General features: G+C 41.2%; 1 protein-coding gene and 1 pseudogene across 2 annotated transcripts; both read left to right on the top strand.

Annotated features, from left to right (window-relative positions):
- The first annotated feature begins 15419 nt into the window (after positions 1 to 15419).
- On the top strand, positions 15420 to 17179 carry LOC121981296 (cyclic dof factor 5-like). 2 transcript variants are annotated; one of them, XM_042533743.1, is made up of 2 exons: positions 15420 to 15673; positions 16286 to 17179. In XM_042533743.1, the coding sequence occupies exons 1-2, from the start codon at positions 15572 to 15574 to the stop codon at positions 16988 to 16990; spliced, it is 807 nt and encodes a 268-aa protein (XP_042389677.1). In that variant the 5' UTR covers positions 15420 to 15571; the 3' UTR covers positions 16991 to 17179. The 2 variants fall into 2 exon arrangements, with proteins under 2 accessions (XP_042389677.1, XP_042389678.1); XM_042533744.1 differs by lacking the exon at positions 15420 to 15673 and adding an exon at positions 15859 to 16008.
- Positions 17180 to 18316: 1137 nt separating this feature from the next.
- LOC121983678 lies at positions 18317 to 18496 on the top strand (annotated as a pseudogene).
- Positions 18497 to 19167: the final 671 nt, after the last annotated feature.

Genomic DNA, 19167 nt, shown 5'->3' with positions numbered 1-19167 from the left:
CAACCCTCCTTTTATATGCGGTTCCGGGCGCCTGGATCCCTTCCGGGCGCCTGGAGTGTGACGTGGCCAACCAACCAGGATGCTCCACGTGACGAAGTCGCGCAGGGGATAGAATTTGGTCCCGGGCGCCCGGACCTCCGGGCACCAGGATCCATCCCGGGCGCCCGGACAGCCTTTTTCCAGCAGGTTCCTCACCTGCAAACAAAGGTTAGTCCGAGCAAAATACCCTGCAAGACAATATTAGAATCTGATAAAACACAGTAAGTAATAATTGACAGTCTTCGGACTGTCCGAGTCTGACTTTGGATTTCCTTCCGGAAACCCTAGGTTGACCCGACACCTACTGTTCCCTCTACGGGGAACGCGTCCTCACCTACTCCACTCAGGAGATTTACCTGTTGCTAGTCGATCCTCCAGATCGACTGGACTTTTGCTCAGCACTCGATGCTTCCGGATTTTCTGCTGGACATCCGCTTCCCCGGCTAGTCCAGTCTTTCACCTGGTTCGCGACACCAGGACTTTTCACCTAGGGTTACCACCCCCTAGGACTTTTGCCTGAATCCATCGACCTGCCAAGACTTTCCGCATAGGGTTACCACCCCCTATGACCTAGGGTTACCGCCTCCTAGGGTTTTCCCTTTGCCTAACCGCAGCTAGGACTTTTCTCCACCTAGGGTTACCACCCCCTAGGACCTAGGGTTACCACCCCCTAGGGTTTTCACCTGCCTAACCGCAGTTAGGACTTTCCTGAAATACTCATTCAACATGTTAGATAACAGAGAATCTTAACTTTGAATCTCTTTGCCATTATCAAAACTTAGGTTCGATCGTCGGATGCTTCCTGCACCAACAGAAGAACTATGTATATTCACCTTGTTTCTATTCAATGACTTGTTAATGCCTTGTTCGTGCCTGATGAGTTGTGTGTGTGCCATGTTTATATTTCTATGCTTTGATTGCTTGATGTGGAGGATTGCTGATCCTGTAAAGGGGATACCTTAGAGCGTATTGACCAAGGTACCCTAGTGACAGGGGTAACCCTTTTTGGACGTCTAAGACGTTCCCTTAAAAGGAGAAACAATCCCTTAGGAATTGCTGCTCTCGTAAAGAGAGTGCTCTAGATCGTATACCCGAGGGGCCCTAGTGACAAGGGTAACCCGTTCACGGATGTCTAGGACATTCTCTTGAAAGGAGAGACAATTCCTCCATAAGGAAGTAAGTAATCGTACCGAACCTCTACCCTTATCCTTGTTGTTATTTACTAGATATGTATCCCAGTGATCTACCGAGGCGCCCTCGTGATAGGGGGGTTAACCGTTACAGGACTTCACAGGGATCATCTCTACGTGATACTTAGGGATACCGACCAATCTAATTTCCTACAAGAGCATGGACATAGAGGATAGAAACTAAGCAATCTATGTAATATCTCCTAATATTATAATGAAACTAAAATCCTAGAGTCCTTTTCCCAAAGCTCAATTCCCTCCAAGATCAACTTTCTCTCTCTTCTCTCTTCGTCTCAACCTTCTTTTCCTCTCTTAAATCACACTCGTTAGTTTGCAAGCGCCAAAGCCAACTTTCGATCGTCTAGATAACTAACTTTGTGACATCTCTAGTGCTTAATCAACAATCTCTGTGGTTCGACAATCTTATATATTACCGACGACGAAACCGTACACTTGCGGTTGCGTAACACTTCACTCAGCTAGTAATATATTAAAAGCTTCTATAAGGGTAAGTACTTTTTACGCTCGATCGAGCTTTGCCTGACTGAGCACATGTAAGCACATTGGTGCTCGCTCGACCTTCAGTTGGCCGATAATATACTAAAAGCATCTATAAGGTTAAGTACCTTTACGCTCGGTCGGGCTTTGCCTGACCGAGCGCGTGTAAGCACATTGGTGCTTGCTCAGCCCTCACTTGGCCGGTAATATACTAAAAGCTTATAGAAGGCTAAGTACCTTTACACTTAATCGAGCTTTATGTGACTGAGCACGTGTAAGCACATTGGTGCTCGCTCGGCCTTCACTCGGCCGATAATATACTAAAAGCTTTTATAAGGCTAAGTACCTTTACGCTCAGTCGGGTTTTTCTTGACTAAACGTGTGTAAGTACATTGGTGCTTGCTCGGCCTTCACTCGGTCGGTAATATACTAAAAACTTCTATAAGGCTAAGTGCTTTTACACTCGGTCATGCTTTGCCTGACCGAGCGCGTGTAAGCACATTGGTGCTCGCTCGGCCTTCAGTCGGCTGATAATATACTAAAAGCTTCTATAAGGCTAAATACCTTTATGCTCAATCGGGCTTTTCTTGACTGAGCGCATGTAAGCACATTGGTGCTTGCTCATCCCTCACTCGGCCGGTAATATATTAAAAGCTTCTATAAGGTTAAATATCTTTACGCTCAATTGAGCTTTGCCTGATCGAGCGTGTGTAAGCACATTGGTACTCACTCGGCCTTCACTCGACCGATAATATACTAAAAGCTTCTATAAGGCTAAGTACCTTTACACTCAGTCGGGTTTTGCCTGACTGAGCGCTGTAAGTACATCGGTGCTCGCTCAGCCTTCACTCGGCCGATAATATACTAAAAGCTTCTATAAGGCTAAGCACCTTTATGCTCAGTCAGGCTTTGCCTGACCGAGTGCATGTAAGCACATTGGTGATCGCTCAGCTTTCGCTTGACCGGTAATATACTAAAGTTTCTATAAGACTAAGTACCTTACGCTCGGTCGATCTTTGCCTGCCCAAGCACGTGTAAACATCCTTTTATTTGGTCGTTTATAATCCTATTAAACATGCATTCACCCCGCCATATACCCCTCCTATCTCTCTCGACCATGACCTCTACTTCATTTGCCAGGCCGCTCCATCATAACCTATATCAGAGATGAAGTAAGAAGAGATTACAATGATTTACTTGGTAGATGTAGGCTTCTTCTTCTTCAAATGCTTGCACAAATGATGGAGATTTTGCTCAAGAAACTTCTCAGCAATTTGATTGCACGAAAAGCTTCGCTTAAGATGAGAGCTCTACCCTTCAAACATTCTCTTTTTCTTTTATATGCATCCTTGAGTCAATGCATTTATTTCAGACATCAATCGATTGTTGTAGACCATTAGTCAACTGATACGGTCTCTGATAATTGTTCATGTCATTAAATGACCATTGACTCTTCTGAAATCTATTTGATTTTGTCTCTAATTTGAATATCAGTCAACTAATGTAAACCATCATTCAATTGATGCAACCAGTCGAATTGATAGGTAAGTCTGACTCACTTTTGTTCACTTTCGATTGGAATCAATCGACTGATGTAAATCATCATTCGACTAATGCACTTAGTCAGATTGAACATGCGAGTCTAACTTATGAGGACGTGTAAAGAGCAAGAGGGGGGATAGCTTCTTTTGCTTCTTTGAAGATGATTTATAGTGAAAAACTTGAAGCAATGATAATACCTTCATTTTATTTGGTATTCACCTTCTTGAGGTAGCTAATCCAAGGGGCCACCCTTCACTCTCACATAAGCACTATGAAAACTTCATTCTCGGAGATGGAGATACCTCCTACAAGCTCAGAACAAAAATATAGCAAGAAAATAAGAATGCAAATACAAACTACAATCAAGAACAACTTTTAGGGTCTATAATGAGGAACCTTACATTGTTTACTCTTTTCTTACTTTGGATTGCTTCTTGGTGGATGGAAATGCAACAACATTTTGTTCCAAAACTCCCAAGAACCTGATGAAACAAGTGTACTTCAAATCTTCGCAAAAATCCCTTTTCTAGGGTTATTTTGATGTCTCCTAATCGATTGGCTTACCCTCAATCAATTGTCACGTTAGCTTGACCATTCAAAACATGTAAAATGGGTTTTTTTGCTTAACTAATTGATTAGTGATTTATACCAATTGATTTGGTAGCTTCTAATCAATTACCCAATCAAATTGGAAGCTTTTTGTTCTAGCAAGAATCTCTCAATCAATTTCCTAATTGATTCCAACACCTATTGTGCTCTTACGAATAGGCTTCAATCGATTACCTTAATCCATTGGTGAAACCTAAATTGATTATCCCATTTGATTCTAAACTCTTCTATTTTTATGCGAAAATCCCCTTAATTGATTGCCCTAATCGATTGAGATAAGCCTAATCAATTAGACAATCAATTAGTAGTCTTACTTTTCTTCGCGAAAAGCACCCAATCAATTAGACAATCAGCATAATCAATTGGAATAGATCCCAATCGATCGATTGAGTTAATTGATTGCCCAACCCTAAACTCTGAACTTAGAGTTTAGAGTTCCTTCAACCAACCCTAAAATCATTCATGACTTATTAGGGCTTTTAGTTGCCTAGCATCCAGTCACTATTGACTTGCTACTAGGGATTTTTTACTAAGTGTTCGGTCAATCTTTTACCCACTTAGACTTTTTATCTCGTGCCAAAATATCTAGTCCTTCATGACTCACTTGAACTTATCATCTCGTGCCAAATGTCTGATCCTCTGTTATCCACCTAGACTTTTTCATTACCTAGCCCTGCTAAGACTTTCCATTGTCTAACATCCAATTAGGTCTTTTACTGTCTAGCTCCACTAGAACTTCCACTGCCTAGTTTCTAACTAGGTCTTCCACTGTCTAGGCTCGTTGGGACTTCCACTACTTAGTTCCCAACTAGGTCTTCACTACCTAGATCTGCTAGGACTTCCCATTGCCTAACTTTCAATTAAGATTTTCTATGCCTAACATTCGGTTAGGATTTACCGTTACCTAACGTTCATTTAGAACTTTCCCAGACAAGTATCCGGTCCTCCTTGACCTACCTAACTTCTCTCTAAAATATTGTTAAATATCGAAACTCAAGCTCAAGATAACCTGAGTTTAGTCAAACTGGTCAATATTGAACTGAGAATGATTAGACCAACATGACTCGCTTCTATTCAATTTTGATTGACATCATTCGACTAATGTAAACTATCATTCGACTGATGTAATCAGTTGATTTGAATAGGCTAGTCTGAGTCGCTTCTGTTCACTTTAAATTAACATCAATTGATTGATGTACACCATCAATCGGTTGATCTCATTAGTCAAACTGAGCATGCGAGTACAACTCACTTATGTTCAGTTCCAAATTGATATCAGTCGATTGATATAACAATCAATCAACTAATAGTTCGATATGAACTCTTTCATCCATTTTCCAGAGTATTAGTCGATTGATTTACAGATCAATCCTCTAATTCTCTTTTGTCAACCTTCCTAATGGCTGAATTCCTTAAGTCTCTAACCTCATTACCTGATGCTAGATAGACCTTTTGTTCACTGAACTTTCGTGCCTGGAGCTTTCTCGGTTTCAAGTTTTTATCCATCTTTGCATTCGATCCGCTATCTACTTGGGTTCCTTCTTTTGTCAAGAATCCAATTTTTAATATTTTTGGACTTTTTATGCCTTGCATCCACTCTTATGACTTGCACAAACTTCCTCTTACCAAGAATCTGTAGGTTCTTGACCTTTATAAACTTTCCTTGCCTTTCTTTTGGTCTCCAACCTACATGGACCTTTTCCTGCGCGCTTATAACACAAGTAAGATCTCATTTCATTAGCCTTAATTTAATATCATCAAACATCAAAATTATATTTTTTGGGCATGATTGCATCATGAACTCTCACACTGTGTGATAATTTATCCCTTTATGATATCCACATAACAATACTTTACCAAACTAAATTCAACACAATCCATTCAAAATACCAAAAAACTACTACATAGCCAAAATAAATATCTATCATCTCTAATAGGTAACAACTAATTGATGATTGAATGGTCACTCTTGATCTGTGATCTCGGAGGACAAGGAAAATGAAATGGGAGTGCAAGTGCATTTAGTAGACATAAAAAGATTGATACATGATATAAAAGAAGTATGATAGAGAAGAAAGATAAGAAATATTTATAGTAAGTTAACACTTAAAACAAATTTGATTATTCTCTTAAAACATATTTATATTTAATTTTACCAATTGAATTGTTAATTATTATCTTGTACTTCGTTTTTAGGAATAATGAAGCAACTATAATTCATCTTCATAGTCCAAGAGATCATAACCTATTTATGAAAAAATTTATAAACATATACATGTTTAATTATTTTATCAATAGTAATTTATATGTTATAATTATATAATCTAATATATAACTTATATACATGATATAATATCATAGAATTTATAACAAACAATCAGATTATATTTTTTCAAGTTTAGGTATAACTATTAATTAGTATGTTCTTTCTATTAAAAAAATATTTAGATTTGTCAAATGAGATATGAGATGCAAATCATTTACACGCTTAACCGTTTAATGTATAATGTTAAATGAATTTTAGGACTAAGACAATGCACCCAGAGTAATAAGCGATACCACCTCTTTAATTTCCTATGGTTAAATGATAAACTTGACTATCATCAAAGGTCTTTCATCTTAATGTATATGATCCTGTCCATAAGGTGAGTAGATGAGCGGCTGATAAGTTGATAGGAATGTTGATGAAGGAAAGACTTCGAGCTTGGAGTTGCAGACCTGGAACTAGAATCTACAGACCTATGCATACCATAGACAGAGCTAACGGGAATGTTAGAGCGAGAACTAGAGAAGAGATCCCTAACGCAGACACTCTGACACTCAAGTTAGAACAGTAGCCAACTGAAAATGTATAAGAAGATGAATAGTAGAATAGTAGTATAGATACATATGTATGCGTACTTGGCCAACGGAGAGAACCCCTTTTTATACTGACCCTCATAACCTCCACTATAATGAAGCATCAGAGAATATCTGGATGTCAAAATATGTTGGGTGATGGAGCATGTAGAGTAGTCTTCCTCTAGGCAGAGGAAGGTTCTATTGTGTGTATATACCAGAATAAAGGAATATTCTCTAGTGAGTAGCTATTATTCTTTGACAAACTATTATGATTCCTTGATAATGCTGTTGTTTAGAGGAGATTCGACTGGCTCTAGGACCAGGCAGATATAATTAGGAGTCGCGCCCAAGAGAGATGAGGAATGGAGTCTGGAGGTCTAACCGGCTTTGGGGCTAGGTGGGTGTAGATTAGGAACCACATCCAAGAGAGATGAGGAACTGAGTCTGGAGGATCAACAGATTCTGGGGTCCAGACGGATGTATGCTGAGAGACTTATATAGGAGAAGTGGGAAACTGAGCTCCGTATATCCGACTGGCTCTGGGTTCGATAGATTGTATGCTGAGATACTTGCATAGGAGAGAGGAGAGCTGAGCCTCGTAGATCCGACTGGCTCTAGGACTGTCCGGGCTTATGCTGGGAGCCTTGCCCATGAAAAGTGGGGAGCTAAGCCCCGTATGTCCTGTTGGCTCTAGGGCCACCTGAGTTCATGCTAGGAGCCTTTCCCATGAGAAGTATAGAGCTGAGCCACATATGTCCGGCTAGCTCTAGGGCTGCCCAGGTTTATGTTGCAAGCCTCAACTTCTGAGAGGTGGTTCGTTCAAATACGTACACCCAGACTTTGACTGCCAACTCACCTTGATTTTGACTGCCACATCATCTTGACTATCAACCCCATATTACCTTTGGGGTCACTCACAACACGTCATATCACAAGCCTCCCTAACATGTCTAGTCAAAGAAGGCACAAGTCCGACTGACTAGACATCCTGTCGCAAAGGTTGAATTGCTCTCGACTATAAAGCTTAGACCGTCGGGCCTATCGCATCTGAATGAGTAGCTGTGGCGAGACCGAGTGAGCGGAAGTAATGGTGCCGAGCGGGTGGCAATATGTAAGGAATGTCAAGCAGACGACAATATGTGAGCAACCAAGTGAACTGCGATATGTGAGCAATGCTGAGCGGATGGGAGTTATGCCCAATTGAATTGTCGCTGGGAGCCATGCCCAAGTAAATAAGTGTTGGAAGTCATGCCCATGTAAACGAGTGATGGGAGTCACGCTCGTGTAAATGAGTGATGAGAGTCATGCCCAAGTGAATGAGTGATGGGAGTCATGCCCAAGTGATGGGAGCAACCGATCGGATGGTCATTGGATGTGAGGGCAATGCTAGCTTATAACTCGTAGCTGGGGTGAGAGTCTGGGACAACCAACCAGATGGTCATTGGGTGCGAAAGTCATGCTTGCTCATAACTTACAGTTGGGGTGAGAGTCTGGGATAGCCGACCGAATGGTCATTAGGTGCGAGAGTCATGCTCGCTTATAACTCACTATTGGGGTGAGAGTCTGGGATAGCCGATCGGATGGTTGTTGGGCGATAGAGTCATGCTATCTTATAACTCGCCCTTGGAGCGAGAGTCTGGGATAGCCAATCGAATGGTCATTGGGCGTGAGAATCATGATCGCTTATAATTCACAGCTAGAGTGAGAGTCTGGGACAACCGACCGGATGGTCGTTGGATGTAAAAGTCATGCTCGCTTATAACTTGCAACTGAGGTGAGAGTTTGAGATAGTTAACTGAATAGTCATTGGATGTGAGAGTTATGCTCGCTTATAACTTGCAACTGGGGTGAGAGTCTGAGGCAATTTCATTGAATAGAAGTTGGTATAGGTACAAAAATACTTTCAAGTGTGGTAAGGTTGGAAGTAAGTCACACTCCATGGGCGATCCAACTCCTTACCATTGACATCTTGAAGATAGTAGGAACCAGATACAAGTTTCTTAATGACTTTATAGGGGTCATCCCATTGGGGTGTCAGATTGGTCACGTCTTTGACTGACTTTATCCTCTTCTAGACTAAATCGCCTTCTTGGAAGAAATGAGAAATTACCCTCCGATCATAATTCTATCGCATTCGCTGTATGTAAGCTGTTAGTCAAGCGACAGTTTTATCCCTAGTCTCACTGATAAGGTCCATCTTGAGGAGGCGTCAATCAACATTATCTTTGTCATATAGCAATTACTGAGTGGATTCTTCCCAAACCTCAACAGGCACAACTGTTTCACTTCCATGGACTAGGTGAAAAAGAGTCAATCATGTGCTCTATCGGGGAGTTATGTGGTAAGCCCATAGGATGCTCGAGAGCTCCTCAACCCAGTCACCTCCTACATGATCGAGCTTAACTTTGAGCCCGCAATCTCTCTATTTGTAACTTTAGTCTGACCATTGCTCTGAGGATATACTATAGAGGTGAAGGTTTGGGTAATGTCAAACTCTCAACACCATTCTTGAATTTTGCACCCTTGGAATTGCCAACCGTTGTCCAAGACTAGTTTATGAGGGATTTCGAATTGGCACAATATTTTAATCTATAAGAATTTGATCACGGCATGCTCAGTGATTTTTGCTAAGGCCTCAGCCTCCTCCTATTTAAAGAAACAATCTATTGCGATGAGTAAGAATTTTTTCTGGACAGGGGAGGTGGGGAAGGGACTCACGATGTTCATTCTCCACTGGTCAAAAGGACATGAAACTATCAATGTCTTCACAAGTTCTGTCGGGCAATGGGAGTATGTTCTAGTGCTTTTGGTAACAGATGCAGGTAGCTACCAGCCAGTTGGCATCTGTCTGAAAAGTAGACAAAAAATAACGGGACAGTAGCACCTTATAAGTCAACATCCGTCTTCCCACATGATTGCCACAAAAATCCTAATGGATTTCTCGTAGATGCATTTGAGTGAAGGCCAGGAGACTGCCCATTTATATAGCTGATCTTCGATCAGGGTGAAGTGATTGACTCTCTTTTTAACTAGCCGAGCCAGCTCAAAGCCGATCGACAACACTCCTAGTTGTAGGTATAGGATGATTGGAGCTCTTCAGTCGATCGACTCTCCCACATTAGCTTGCAAGTCAATTTGGGCAATTAATATATTTTGTGCTACCAAGTGGTCTAGGACCCAAGTGGACAGCAAACTTACCATTTTATCCAGCTCATTCACCTTGTGGTTGTCAGACCAGGGTATCTTGAGCAGGGTGACCTCCACGAAGATTTCCTTTAGTTTTTTGTAGGCTTCTTTGTACATTCATAACCTTTCACTGTTGATCTCGAAATTACCATCCAATTGTTGAGCCACCAATTGAGGGTCTGAGTAGATAAGTATTCGAGTAGATCCTACATGGTTGGATATTTGTAACCCGACCAATAGAGCTTCGTACTCGACCTCATTATTGGAAGCTCAAAAGTTTAGCCGGATAGACAATTGCATGATGCCTTCCCATGGAAATATGAGAAGAAGGCCTACATCATTGTCTTGCCAAGTGGAAGACCCATCAATATAAATCTTCCATATTCCCTCATGTTATGGATGATGAACTTTAGTTAGGAAGTTGGCTAGAGCCTAAGCCTTGATGGTCGTTCTGAGTTGGCATTATATATCATATTCATTTAGCTCAATTGTCCACTAAATGAGCCGACCGGATGCTTCTAGGTTGATAAGAACCCTTCTCGAGGAGCTGTTGGTGAGGGTCGTTATCGGGTGTGTAAGAAAATAGGGATGCAAATGGCAAGCGATCAGAACTAGTTTGTAAGCTAGCTTTTCTAGCATAGTGTAGCGCAACTCGACACCCTTCAATAGATGACTAAGAAAATACACATGTTGTTGTACATCCTTGTGTTCTTTGACTAGGACCGCCCCCATGATCTCCAGGGTGGCTGACAAATACAACCAGAGTAGCTTCCTGGAGATAGGTTTAAAAAGAGCAGGCAAGGCTTCCAAGTATTGCTTCAATTCTTCAAAAGTCTTATTGCACTCCTCGTCCCACTGAACTTTACCATCCGACACAATACTTTGAAGAATGGGAGGGTTCGGTCGGTAAACTGGGATATGAATCTAGAAAACTCCATGATCTGACCTACTAATTGCTAGGCCTCCCTAAGGTTCCGAGGAGCCTGCATATCTCTAAGATCTTGTACTTTTTTAAGATTGGCTTCGATTCCCTGTTCGGTGACAATGTATATGAGGAATTTCCCCTCTTTGGCTTCAAACACGTACTTCATGGGGTTCAACTTTAGTCCATGTTGCCACAAGGTACCGTAAGTTTCCTCAATATCCACAATGAGGTCTTTTGTTCGAGCGGACTTGATAACGATATCATCCACATAGACTTTAATATTTCTCCTGATATGCTTTTGAAAGATCTTGTTCATCATCCTTTAGTATGTTGCTCCTGCATTTTTTAGTTCGAAAGGTATAACTGTGTAACAGAAAATACTATCCAAGGTGATAAAATTGACCTTTTCCTTGTCCTCTCAGGCGAGAGGGATTGGATGATATCCCTGATAAGCATCCAGTATGCAGATCAGTTCATTCCCCAAAGTAGAGTCCACTATCTGGCCAATTCAAGGGAGTAGATAACAGTCTTTAGGACTTTTCTTGTTAGGTCACGGAAGTCGATGTAAACCCACCACTTGTTATTGGGCTTGGCTTCCAAAACGATATTAGCTAGCCCAGATGAAAATTGCACCTCCCGGATGTGTCCTGCTTCCAGGAACTTGTCAATCTCCGCTCTGATAATTTTATTCTGATAGGCTGGGAAATCTCTTTTCTTCTGTTTAACCGACCAGAAATCGGGAACAAGATGGAGTTGGTGCTCCATCACAGTTGGGGCCACTCCTGTTAGTTCCCATGGAGACCAGGCGAAGACATCCCAGTTCCTAGTTAAACAATCCACTAGGCTCTTCTTGGTTTATGGTGGGAGGTTGGTCGCTATCCTTGTAGTTGTCTCTTGCTGGTCGGGATGTATTTGCACTTCCTCCTATTGAATCGACTCTTCAGCTCCTCCTAGATGGCGTGCACTCTCCCATCCTGAATTTTTTGCGCCTTGTGCATCTTTGTTTTTATTATGTCAACGTAACACTTCCACGTGGTAAGCTGCTCCCCTCTTACTTCAGTGACTTGGCTCTCCACTAGAAATTTTACTTTCTGGTGGAAGGTCGAGACAGCCGCATGGAATTCATGCAATGCAAACCTTCTCAGGATGATATTATAGGAGGACGGAGCATCCACCACTATAAATGTGCTTCTTTGGGTTCTCATTAGGGGCTCTATACCCAAAGAGATGACCAATTTGATCTGACCGATCAATTGTATCTCGTTCCCTGTAAACCCGTATAGAGTTGTGGCCATCGACTGAAGCTTGCCTGCATCAAGCTGTATCTTGTTAAAGGCATTTTTGAAGAGCATGTTGACAGAGATTTCAATGTCAACGAAGACTCGAGTCACTCGGCTGTTAGTAATTACAGTCTTAATGATGAGTGCATCATCATGAGGGATCTCCACTCCCTCGAGATCTTGATGTCTAAACCAGATTTGGGGATTGGTTGTTTGTTTTTGGCTATAGCCGACCGCATGAATCTAAAGTCAGTAACTATGAGCCTTCCTGGCTCTGGTCAAATCACAGTCGGACGGACCTCCAGAGATTATACCGACATCTCTTACCACTGTATTTCCTTGATTCTCTTCTTCCTGAGTTTGATGCGTCTCCTTGCCTTGGTCCTCCACCCAACTGCCTTGGTTCTCCCTTGCTGAGGTGTGTTTGACGACCAACCGGAGGAGCTAGGGTTGGGAGCTGATTGTGCCATGAGTTGAGGCGTGATTTGAAGTAGTAGCAAGCCTTGCTTGGCTGCTTAGTGTGTGTTACGAGTGAGCTGATAATAGTCACTTGTGTTGTGGTTGTTGAATCAATGGTATGTGCAATATCAGGGCACCCAGTGGGGAGATTCGTTAAAAGAGGCTCAAATAGCCTCAACATGTTGTACCGCTCTCGCTTTTTGGATTGATGGAAGATTCAGTCGAGGGTCTCTGGGGTGTACAGGAGGTGGTGGAGGTTTCTGATTGGCTTGGCCGGTCGGATCTGGGGCAGACACCTCCTTCTTCTGAGCGACCTGAGCTTCCTCCACATTAATGTATTTGATTGCATTCCCCATAAGTCATCAAAGTCTTTTGCCGGCTTTCTGATGAGGGTTCAAAAGAACTCTCCTTCTAGAAGGCCTTGAGAGAAGACATTTATTAGTAGTTCGGAAGTGGTGGACGGAGCGTCTAGTGCCACTTGATTAAAACGTTTGATATACGCTCGCAGATATTCCTTGGCCTCTTGCTTGAGCGTGAACAGACTCAAGATAGTCTTTTGATACCTCCTGCTGGTAGCAAAGTGGTGTAGGAAGGCTTTCCTGAATTCCTTAAAGCATGTAATAGATCCAACCGACAGTCAGTTGAACCATTTTTATATCGAGCTTGATATAGTAGTTAGAAACACTCGACATTTTATTATGTCGCTATACTGGTGCAGTAGAGCAATGTTCTTGAATCTTCAAAGGTGATTCTTAGGATCGGTGTTACCTCTATACTCTCCAACCAACAAAGGTCAAAAATGCTTAGGCAGTTTTTCATCCCGTACCTCTTGAGAGAAAGGCACATTGAGTGGTTCAGGTGATTCTTGGGCGACCGAAGCCTTACCTCACCTCGGGTCCCTCTAGGGTGAATTCTTAGTTGAGGAGGCTTGTGACCACTCTATTTTGGCGTAACCTTCTGTAGGCGTTCAGAAAAATGGTCAGGGGAACTCACATGACTACTTTTGCTTGGATCTCTTCTTAGATACCGGAAGCTCTTCTAATGACGGTGCAGGTGCTCGACGTTGGTGAGAATTGGTAGTTTAATTTTAGGACAAGGCTTGTGCCTTGGCGTTCACAAATAGCTCGTATTCCTTCAGAGTCATGGTAACGTTGATTTTATCGGCTACGCCCACCTTTACATTCTAGAACAAGTGAATGTGTTCCCACAAACGGTACCAAATTTGATCTTGTTTGAAAGCTGAGTAGATGAGCAACTAGTGAGCTGGTAGGAATGTTGAAGGAGGAAAGACTTCGAGTTGGGAGTTGAGGACCTAGAGCTAGAATCTGCAAACCTACACACACCACAGAAAGAGCCAATAGGAATGTTAGAGCGAGAACCAGGAGGAGGTCCCTAGCACAGGCACTCTGACATTCAAGTCAGAATAGTAGTCGATTGAAAATATAGAAGAAGATGAACAGTAGAACAGTAATATGAATGCATATGTGAGCGTACTTGGCCAACAGAGATGACCCCTTTTTATATCGACCCTCATAATCAATACAATAATGAGGTGTCAAATAATGTTTGGTGTCAGAATATGTCGGGTGGTGGAGCATGTAGAGCAGTCTTCCTCTAGGTAGAGGAAGGTTTCATTATGTGTATATGTCAGAATAAGGAAATATTCTCTGGTGAGTAGATGTTATTCTCTGACAAGCTGTTACGATTCCCTAACAATGTTGTCTCCTAGAGCAAATTTGACTGGCTCTGGGACCGAACGAATATAACTGGGACTGCACCCAAGAGAGATGAGGAATGAACTCTAGAGGTCCGACCGACTCTGGGGCTAAGCGGATGTAAGCTGGGAGCCGCGTCTAGGAGAAATGTGGAACTGAGTCTGGAGGTCTGACCGGATCTAGAGACCGGGCGAATGTATGCTAAGAAACTTTCACAGGAGAAGTGGGGAACTGAACCTTGTAGATCCGACTGATTATAAGTTCGACTAACTGTATGCTGAAAGACTTGCACAGGAGAGAGGGGAGCTGAGCCCTGTAGATCCGGTCGGCTCTAGGGCCTTTCAGGTTTATGTTGGGATCCTTGTTCATGAGAAGTGGCGAGCTGAGTCTTGTATACCCGGCTGACTCTAGGGGCACTCGGGTTTATACTATGAGTCTTACCCATGAGAAGTTGAGAACTGAGTCCTGTATGCCCGGTCGGTTCTAAGGCCGCTCGGGTTTATGTCGGGAGCATTGCCCATGAGAAGTGGAGAGTTAAACCTTGTATATCTAATCGGCTCTAGGATCGTTCGAGTTTATGCTGGGAGTCTTACCGATGAGAAGTGCGGAGCTAAGCCCCATACGTCTGATCGACTCTAGGATCGTCTGAGTTTATACTGGGAGCCTCAATTTTTAAGAGGTAATTCATTCAGATATATACATTCGGACTTTAATTACTTTCTCATCTTAATTTTAACTATCACATCATCTTAACTATCAATCTCATATTATTGTTGGGATACTCATAATAGGCCGTATGAGTATACATTTTGAATTGGATTAAACCTCTTCTAACTTTCAGAAAAGATAAAGATGAAGCTTGAACTTAGGCCTTTGATACACAACACTTTCTTTAGGATTTATCAAATAGAATAAAGACTTAGAAATAAAGTTATACTGTTTGAGAAAACTAGAACTGCAAGATCTATGCGACATGCCATCATTTTTCTCCTTCCTACACTAAGTATGGGGTCCAATCTATAGATTCTACATCACAGCACACACCTTATTTGTCCTGCCCTCCTTTGCTTCCAATGCAAGGCATAGTCAAGTCTTTCTTTAACACAATATGGCTGACCCATACACTCACTGTATCAGCACAAGGACAGCTATGGACAAAATTCTAATGCAAATAGAAATGTGCATTCATAATATAGAATGAATGGAAATATATGCACCTCCTCAAAAGATTTGAACTAGAGCCAACGATCCATCTCATTCCATACTCATCTTGCTCCATCATCTATAATGATGGCCTCTTCTTCCTCCTTTTCTAGCAGCTCCGCTTCCTCTTCCTTTTGCCTTGGATCACTTGAGAATATTTGCATGGATACCAACCAGTCGCCGCAGGTAATTAGAATCAGATCTTGACGGAGTCATCTATTTCCCTATTTTACTCTAACTTTTTCTCCAAAAGTTAGAGTATATATCTACCTAATTATCAGGGGTGCACTGCCTAGAGATCTGTGAAGATTAATTAGTTTTTCATCTCTCTCATCATCTCCTCTCCTTTGGACTGAATCTTTTGAGGGGAAAAAAAACATCAAAAAAATTCCAGACCTTTCGTCCTTGGAAGCAGCAAACTACTTTAATTACCCTAACTTTGTTCTACTTTTTCTCTTTCCATACTTTCACTTTCCTTTGATCGCATGCAATATGGCTGAGTTGCGTTCATGTTATTAAAGGTATTACTTTGCTTTGTTCTTGTCATGGATTTCTTCTTTATTGATCTGTATAACTTAACTTGCTTTTTTCCTCTCACTTTTTGTTTTGCCATCCCTATTTCCTAATTCCTCGCTCCATGTTCTTGATCTTGTTAATTGTTTAGAGATCTGGAGAGCAGATCCTCTGGACCGCAAAGTGCGGTCCAGAGGATCCTGCCTGAGAGATCTGTGGCCTCTGCGAACTTATCCAACGCATATGGGAATTTTGTGGTGTAACATTTAATTTGGTGGTCTGCAGAACATGGGCATGGGGCTGCAGGTGAAGCCCGCGGGATATAAGTTTGCCTTCCCCGTAACCGCCGCCACTGCAAACAGCGGCTGCACCAGGGCGCAGCCAGCGGCGAGGCCAAGCAAGGAGCAAGCCCTCAAGTGTCCCAGGTGCAACTCCACCAGCACCAAGTTCTGCTACTACAACAACTACAGCCTCAGCCAGCCCAGGTACTTCTGCAAGACCTGCAGGAGATACTGGACCGAGGGTGGGTCCCTCAGGAATGTCCCTGTGGGTGGTGGCTCGAGAAAGAACAAGAGATCTGCCACTTCCTCCTCCTCTTCCAAAGGTCCAAAGTCGTTCCATGAGGGGCAGGGCCTCAAGCAGGGTCTCCCTGACGACGGCAGCACTGACTACTCCAGACAAGAAGCCACCTGCAGGGCTTATACTCCTGGCCTCGGGCATGAATTCATCATGCCCATGCCACTGCCCGACTACACTCTGAGCTTTCCTTTTGACTGTAGCAATGCTGGGCTTGGAAATTTGCTAGGTGTTCAGGAGAGTAGTTCTGCTGCAGGTAGTAGCAGTAAGCTTCTGTTTCCTCCTGAGGAGCTCAGAGTAGTAGAAGCGCCTTCAAATTACAATAAGAACGAGCAATTTGCCAAGAATATTAATAACAAGGAAGGAGGTGGTGATGATCTACCTCCAGCTGGATTCTGGAACACTCTCATGTGAAGAGACTCCTGGTAGAGTAGCAGATCAACAAATCGAGTTTACATGCTCAGTACTGTTGTACTTATCCATTTTGGCTATTGATATGGTGGTGGTATATATATATGCATGCACAGCCTAACATATGAGAGATGATACATTTAATGTGTGTATTTGAAGCTTCAGTTTAATATCACAATCATATACTTAATAGATCACTGATTCATAGAGTGTCGGGTGAAAGGCTAGCTATGGCATTCATCAGGGGGAAATTCACATGTAGCTTGTTCATCGATATCTGGAGAACAATGAAGTTGATGTCATGTTGACCTATGCAAGTGTTTTCGACACATAGCAGGTTTCAATTTATAAGCTTCTCTTCTTCGTTTTACTGTCACCTTTTTCCTTCATGTTTTGTCTAGATAGCAGGCTAAGACAAGTCATATGTCATCCTCCCTCCAAACTAAGATTCTCCTAACCATTAAGTACACAAGAAGAAGAAGGCCAATTAGAGAGATCTTTGTTGGGGAAAAAAAATTATGAAAGAAGAAATGTAATTTAGGAGAATAAGAAAGTAGACGTTGACTTCAACTTGACTTCATTCACTAAAACAATTAATATATTTATAGAATTATTAGATAATCATTAATTCCATATTTATCTTTCATTATGTCCATATTTATTTTAAATACATTGAATTTAGATTATTTTTTTACCATAAACTCTTGTCATATTCTATTTCTATCCACTAATTTCATAATATTTTATCTCTATCAATAATTAAGTTTAATTTTCAACATATGCTGCTGCCTAAATAGAATATTATGTGATGCACAATAAAAATTCTAACATTTAGCGATAGACTTATTCTGTTGTTATGTGTAATTAGTGATGGATTAGTGATAGATCATACTCTGCCGTTTAGATTTCTATCATTGACATTTTTTGCAATAGAATATTTAAATCCGTCGCTAATGAGTGATGACTTATATATGCCATCAGTATATATAGGGACGGATTTAAATATTCCACTGTTAACGGAATTTAGATTTCGTTTATCGAATTAACGAGTGATATTAATTAATATTCCATTACTAATTTGATATATGGAATTTATTGATTGATTAGCGATAGATATTAAAATCCGACACTAATCTTAATATTTTATTAAGAATTTGAACCCTTTACTAATTAATTTTGGTGAAGTCTAAAATGAAATTACGTTAATGTCTTTTTTTTATATAAAAAATATTCACTGTCATGTTTTTCTTTAATCCCACATCTTAGGATTAGCAACACCGCGAGTGGAGAAATTTCTATAAATATCTTGGGTCGACAACATTAGAAAGCATACATTTAACGACCTTTTGGCTAAGATCAAGTGTAGTACCTATTTTAATCAGTGTAATATCTGATATAAAAAAAAATAAATTAATTTTTTATGAGGGAGAGTGTGTTATAGTAGCTTCTGCAGGGGTTCTCAAGCGTCACCCTTGCGTTGCATTACTGCATGAGGCTGATGCACCATTATCAAGTCTAATTTATGAGTTTGGGGGTACTAATTTATGCGTTTTAATAAATGCATGTGCGTGATGACTAGTCTTCATTAAAAATAGTAGAAATCCATACATAAAAAAGATAACTTATAAAACTAATAGAATATGATAAAAATCCTGATACATCTAAAATAATGGCACAAAGTTTATATCATTCATATAAGACATCCTGATAAAAATCTAATATAAAATTAAAATATACTTGACTTTAGATTTTGGATATCTGGATATGGTGATAGAAACATGCAACATTTGAAAATAATCATAGAAAATTATAATACAATTAGATATGTATATAATCTTTAAAAAAAAGTAATAGCAATATTTTTGACAAGATTAACATAGAGAAAAATTAAAAACTAAGATAAAAGATAACATACCTCAAAATGATCTACTCAATAGGAGAATGGTCGGAATCCTCAGTCTCTTAGGACTCCAAATGATGGGAGCACGACATCTATGAATTTGGATAGAACGTTGTTGCAAATGCTTGTATATGGCGAACTATCTCCTCAGTTCGAGTCTGTCACTTGCGCATCTCCTGTGCCTCTGCATTCCTCTCAACCATCGTCTCGTCCAATGACGAGAGTCAAGTCTGCAAATCCTAAATTTCCTCATGCAATGCTTGTACCTCACTAGATGAGG

Source organism: Zingiber officinale, chromosome 5A (genome assembly GCF_018446385.1).
Source record: "Zingiber officinale cultivar Zhangliang chromosome 5A, Zo_v1.1, whole genome shotgun sequence".
Lineage (NCBI taxonomy): Eukaryota > Viridiplantae > Streptophyta > Magnoliopsida > Zingiberales > Zingiberaceae > Zingiber > Zingiber officinale.
Note: the sequence above shows the minus strand (reverse complement) of the source record. Positions and strands in the feature narration are given on the sequence as shown.

Excerpts from the sequence above, each read along its gene's own strand:
- LOC121981296 (XM_042533743.1), top strand. The coding sequence starts at position 15,572 with ATGATGGCCTCTTCTTCCTCCTTTTCTAGCAGCTCCGCTTCCTCTTCC. Across the intron at positions 15,674-16,285 it reads ATACCAACCAGTCGCCGCAG|AACATGGGCATGGGGCTGCA; the intron begins GTAATTAGAATC and ends GGTGGTCTGCAG.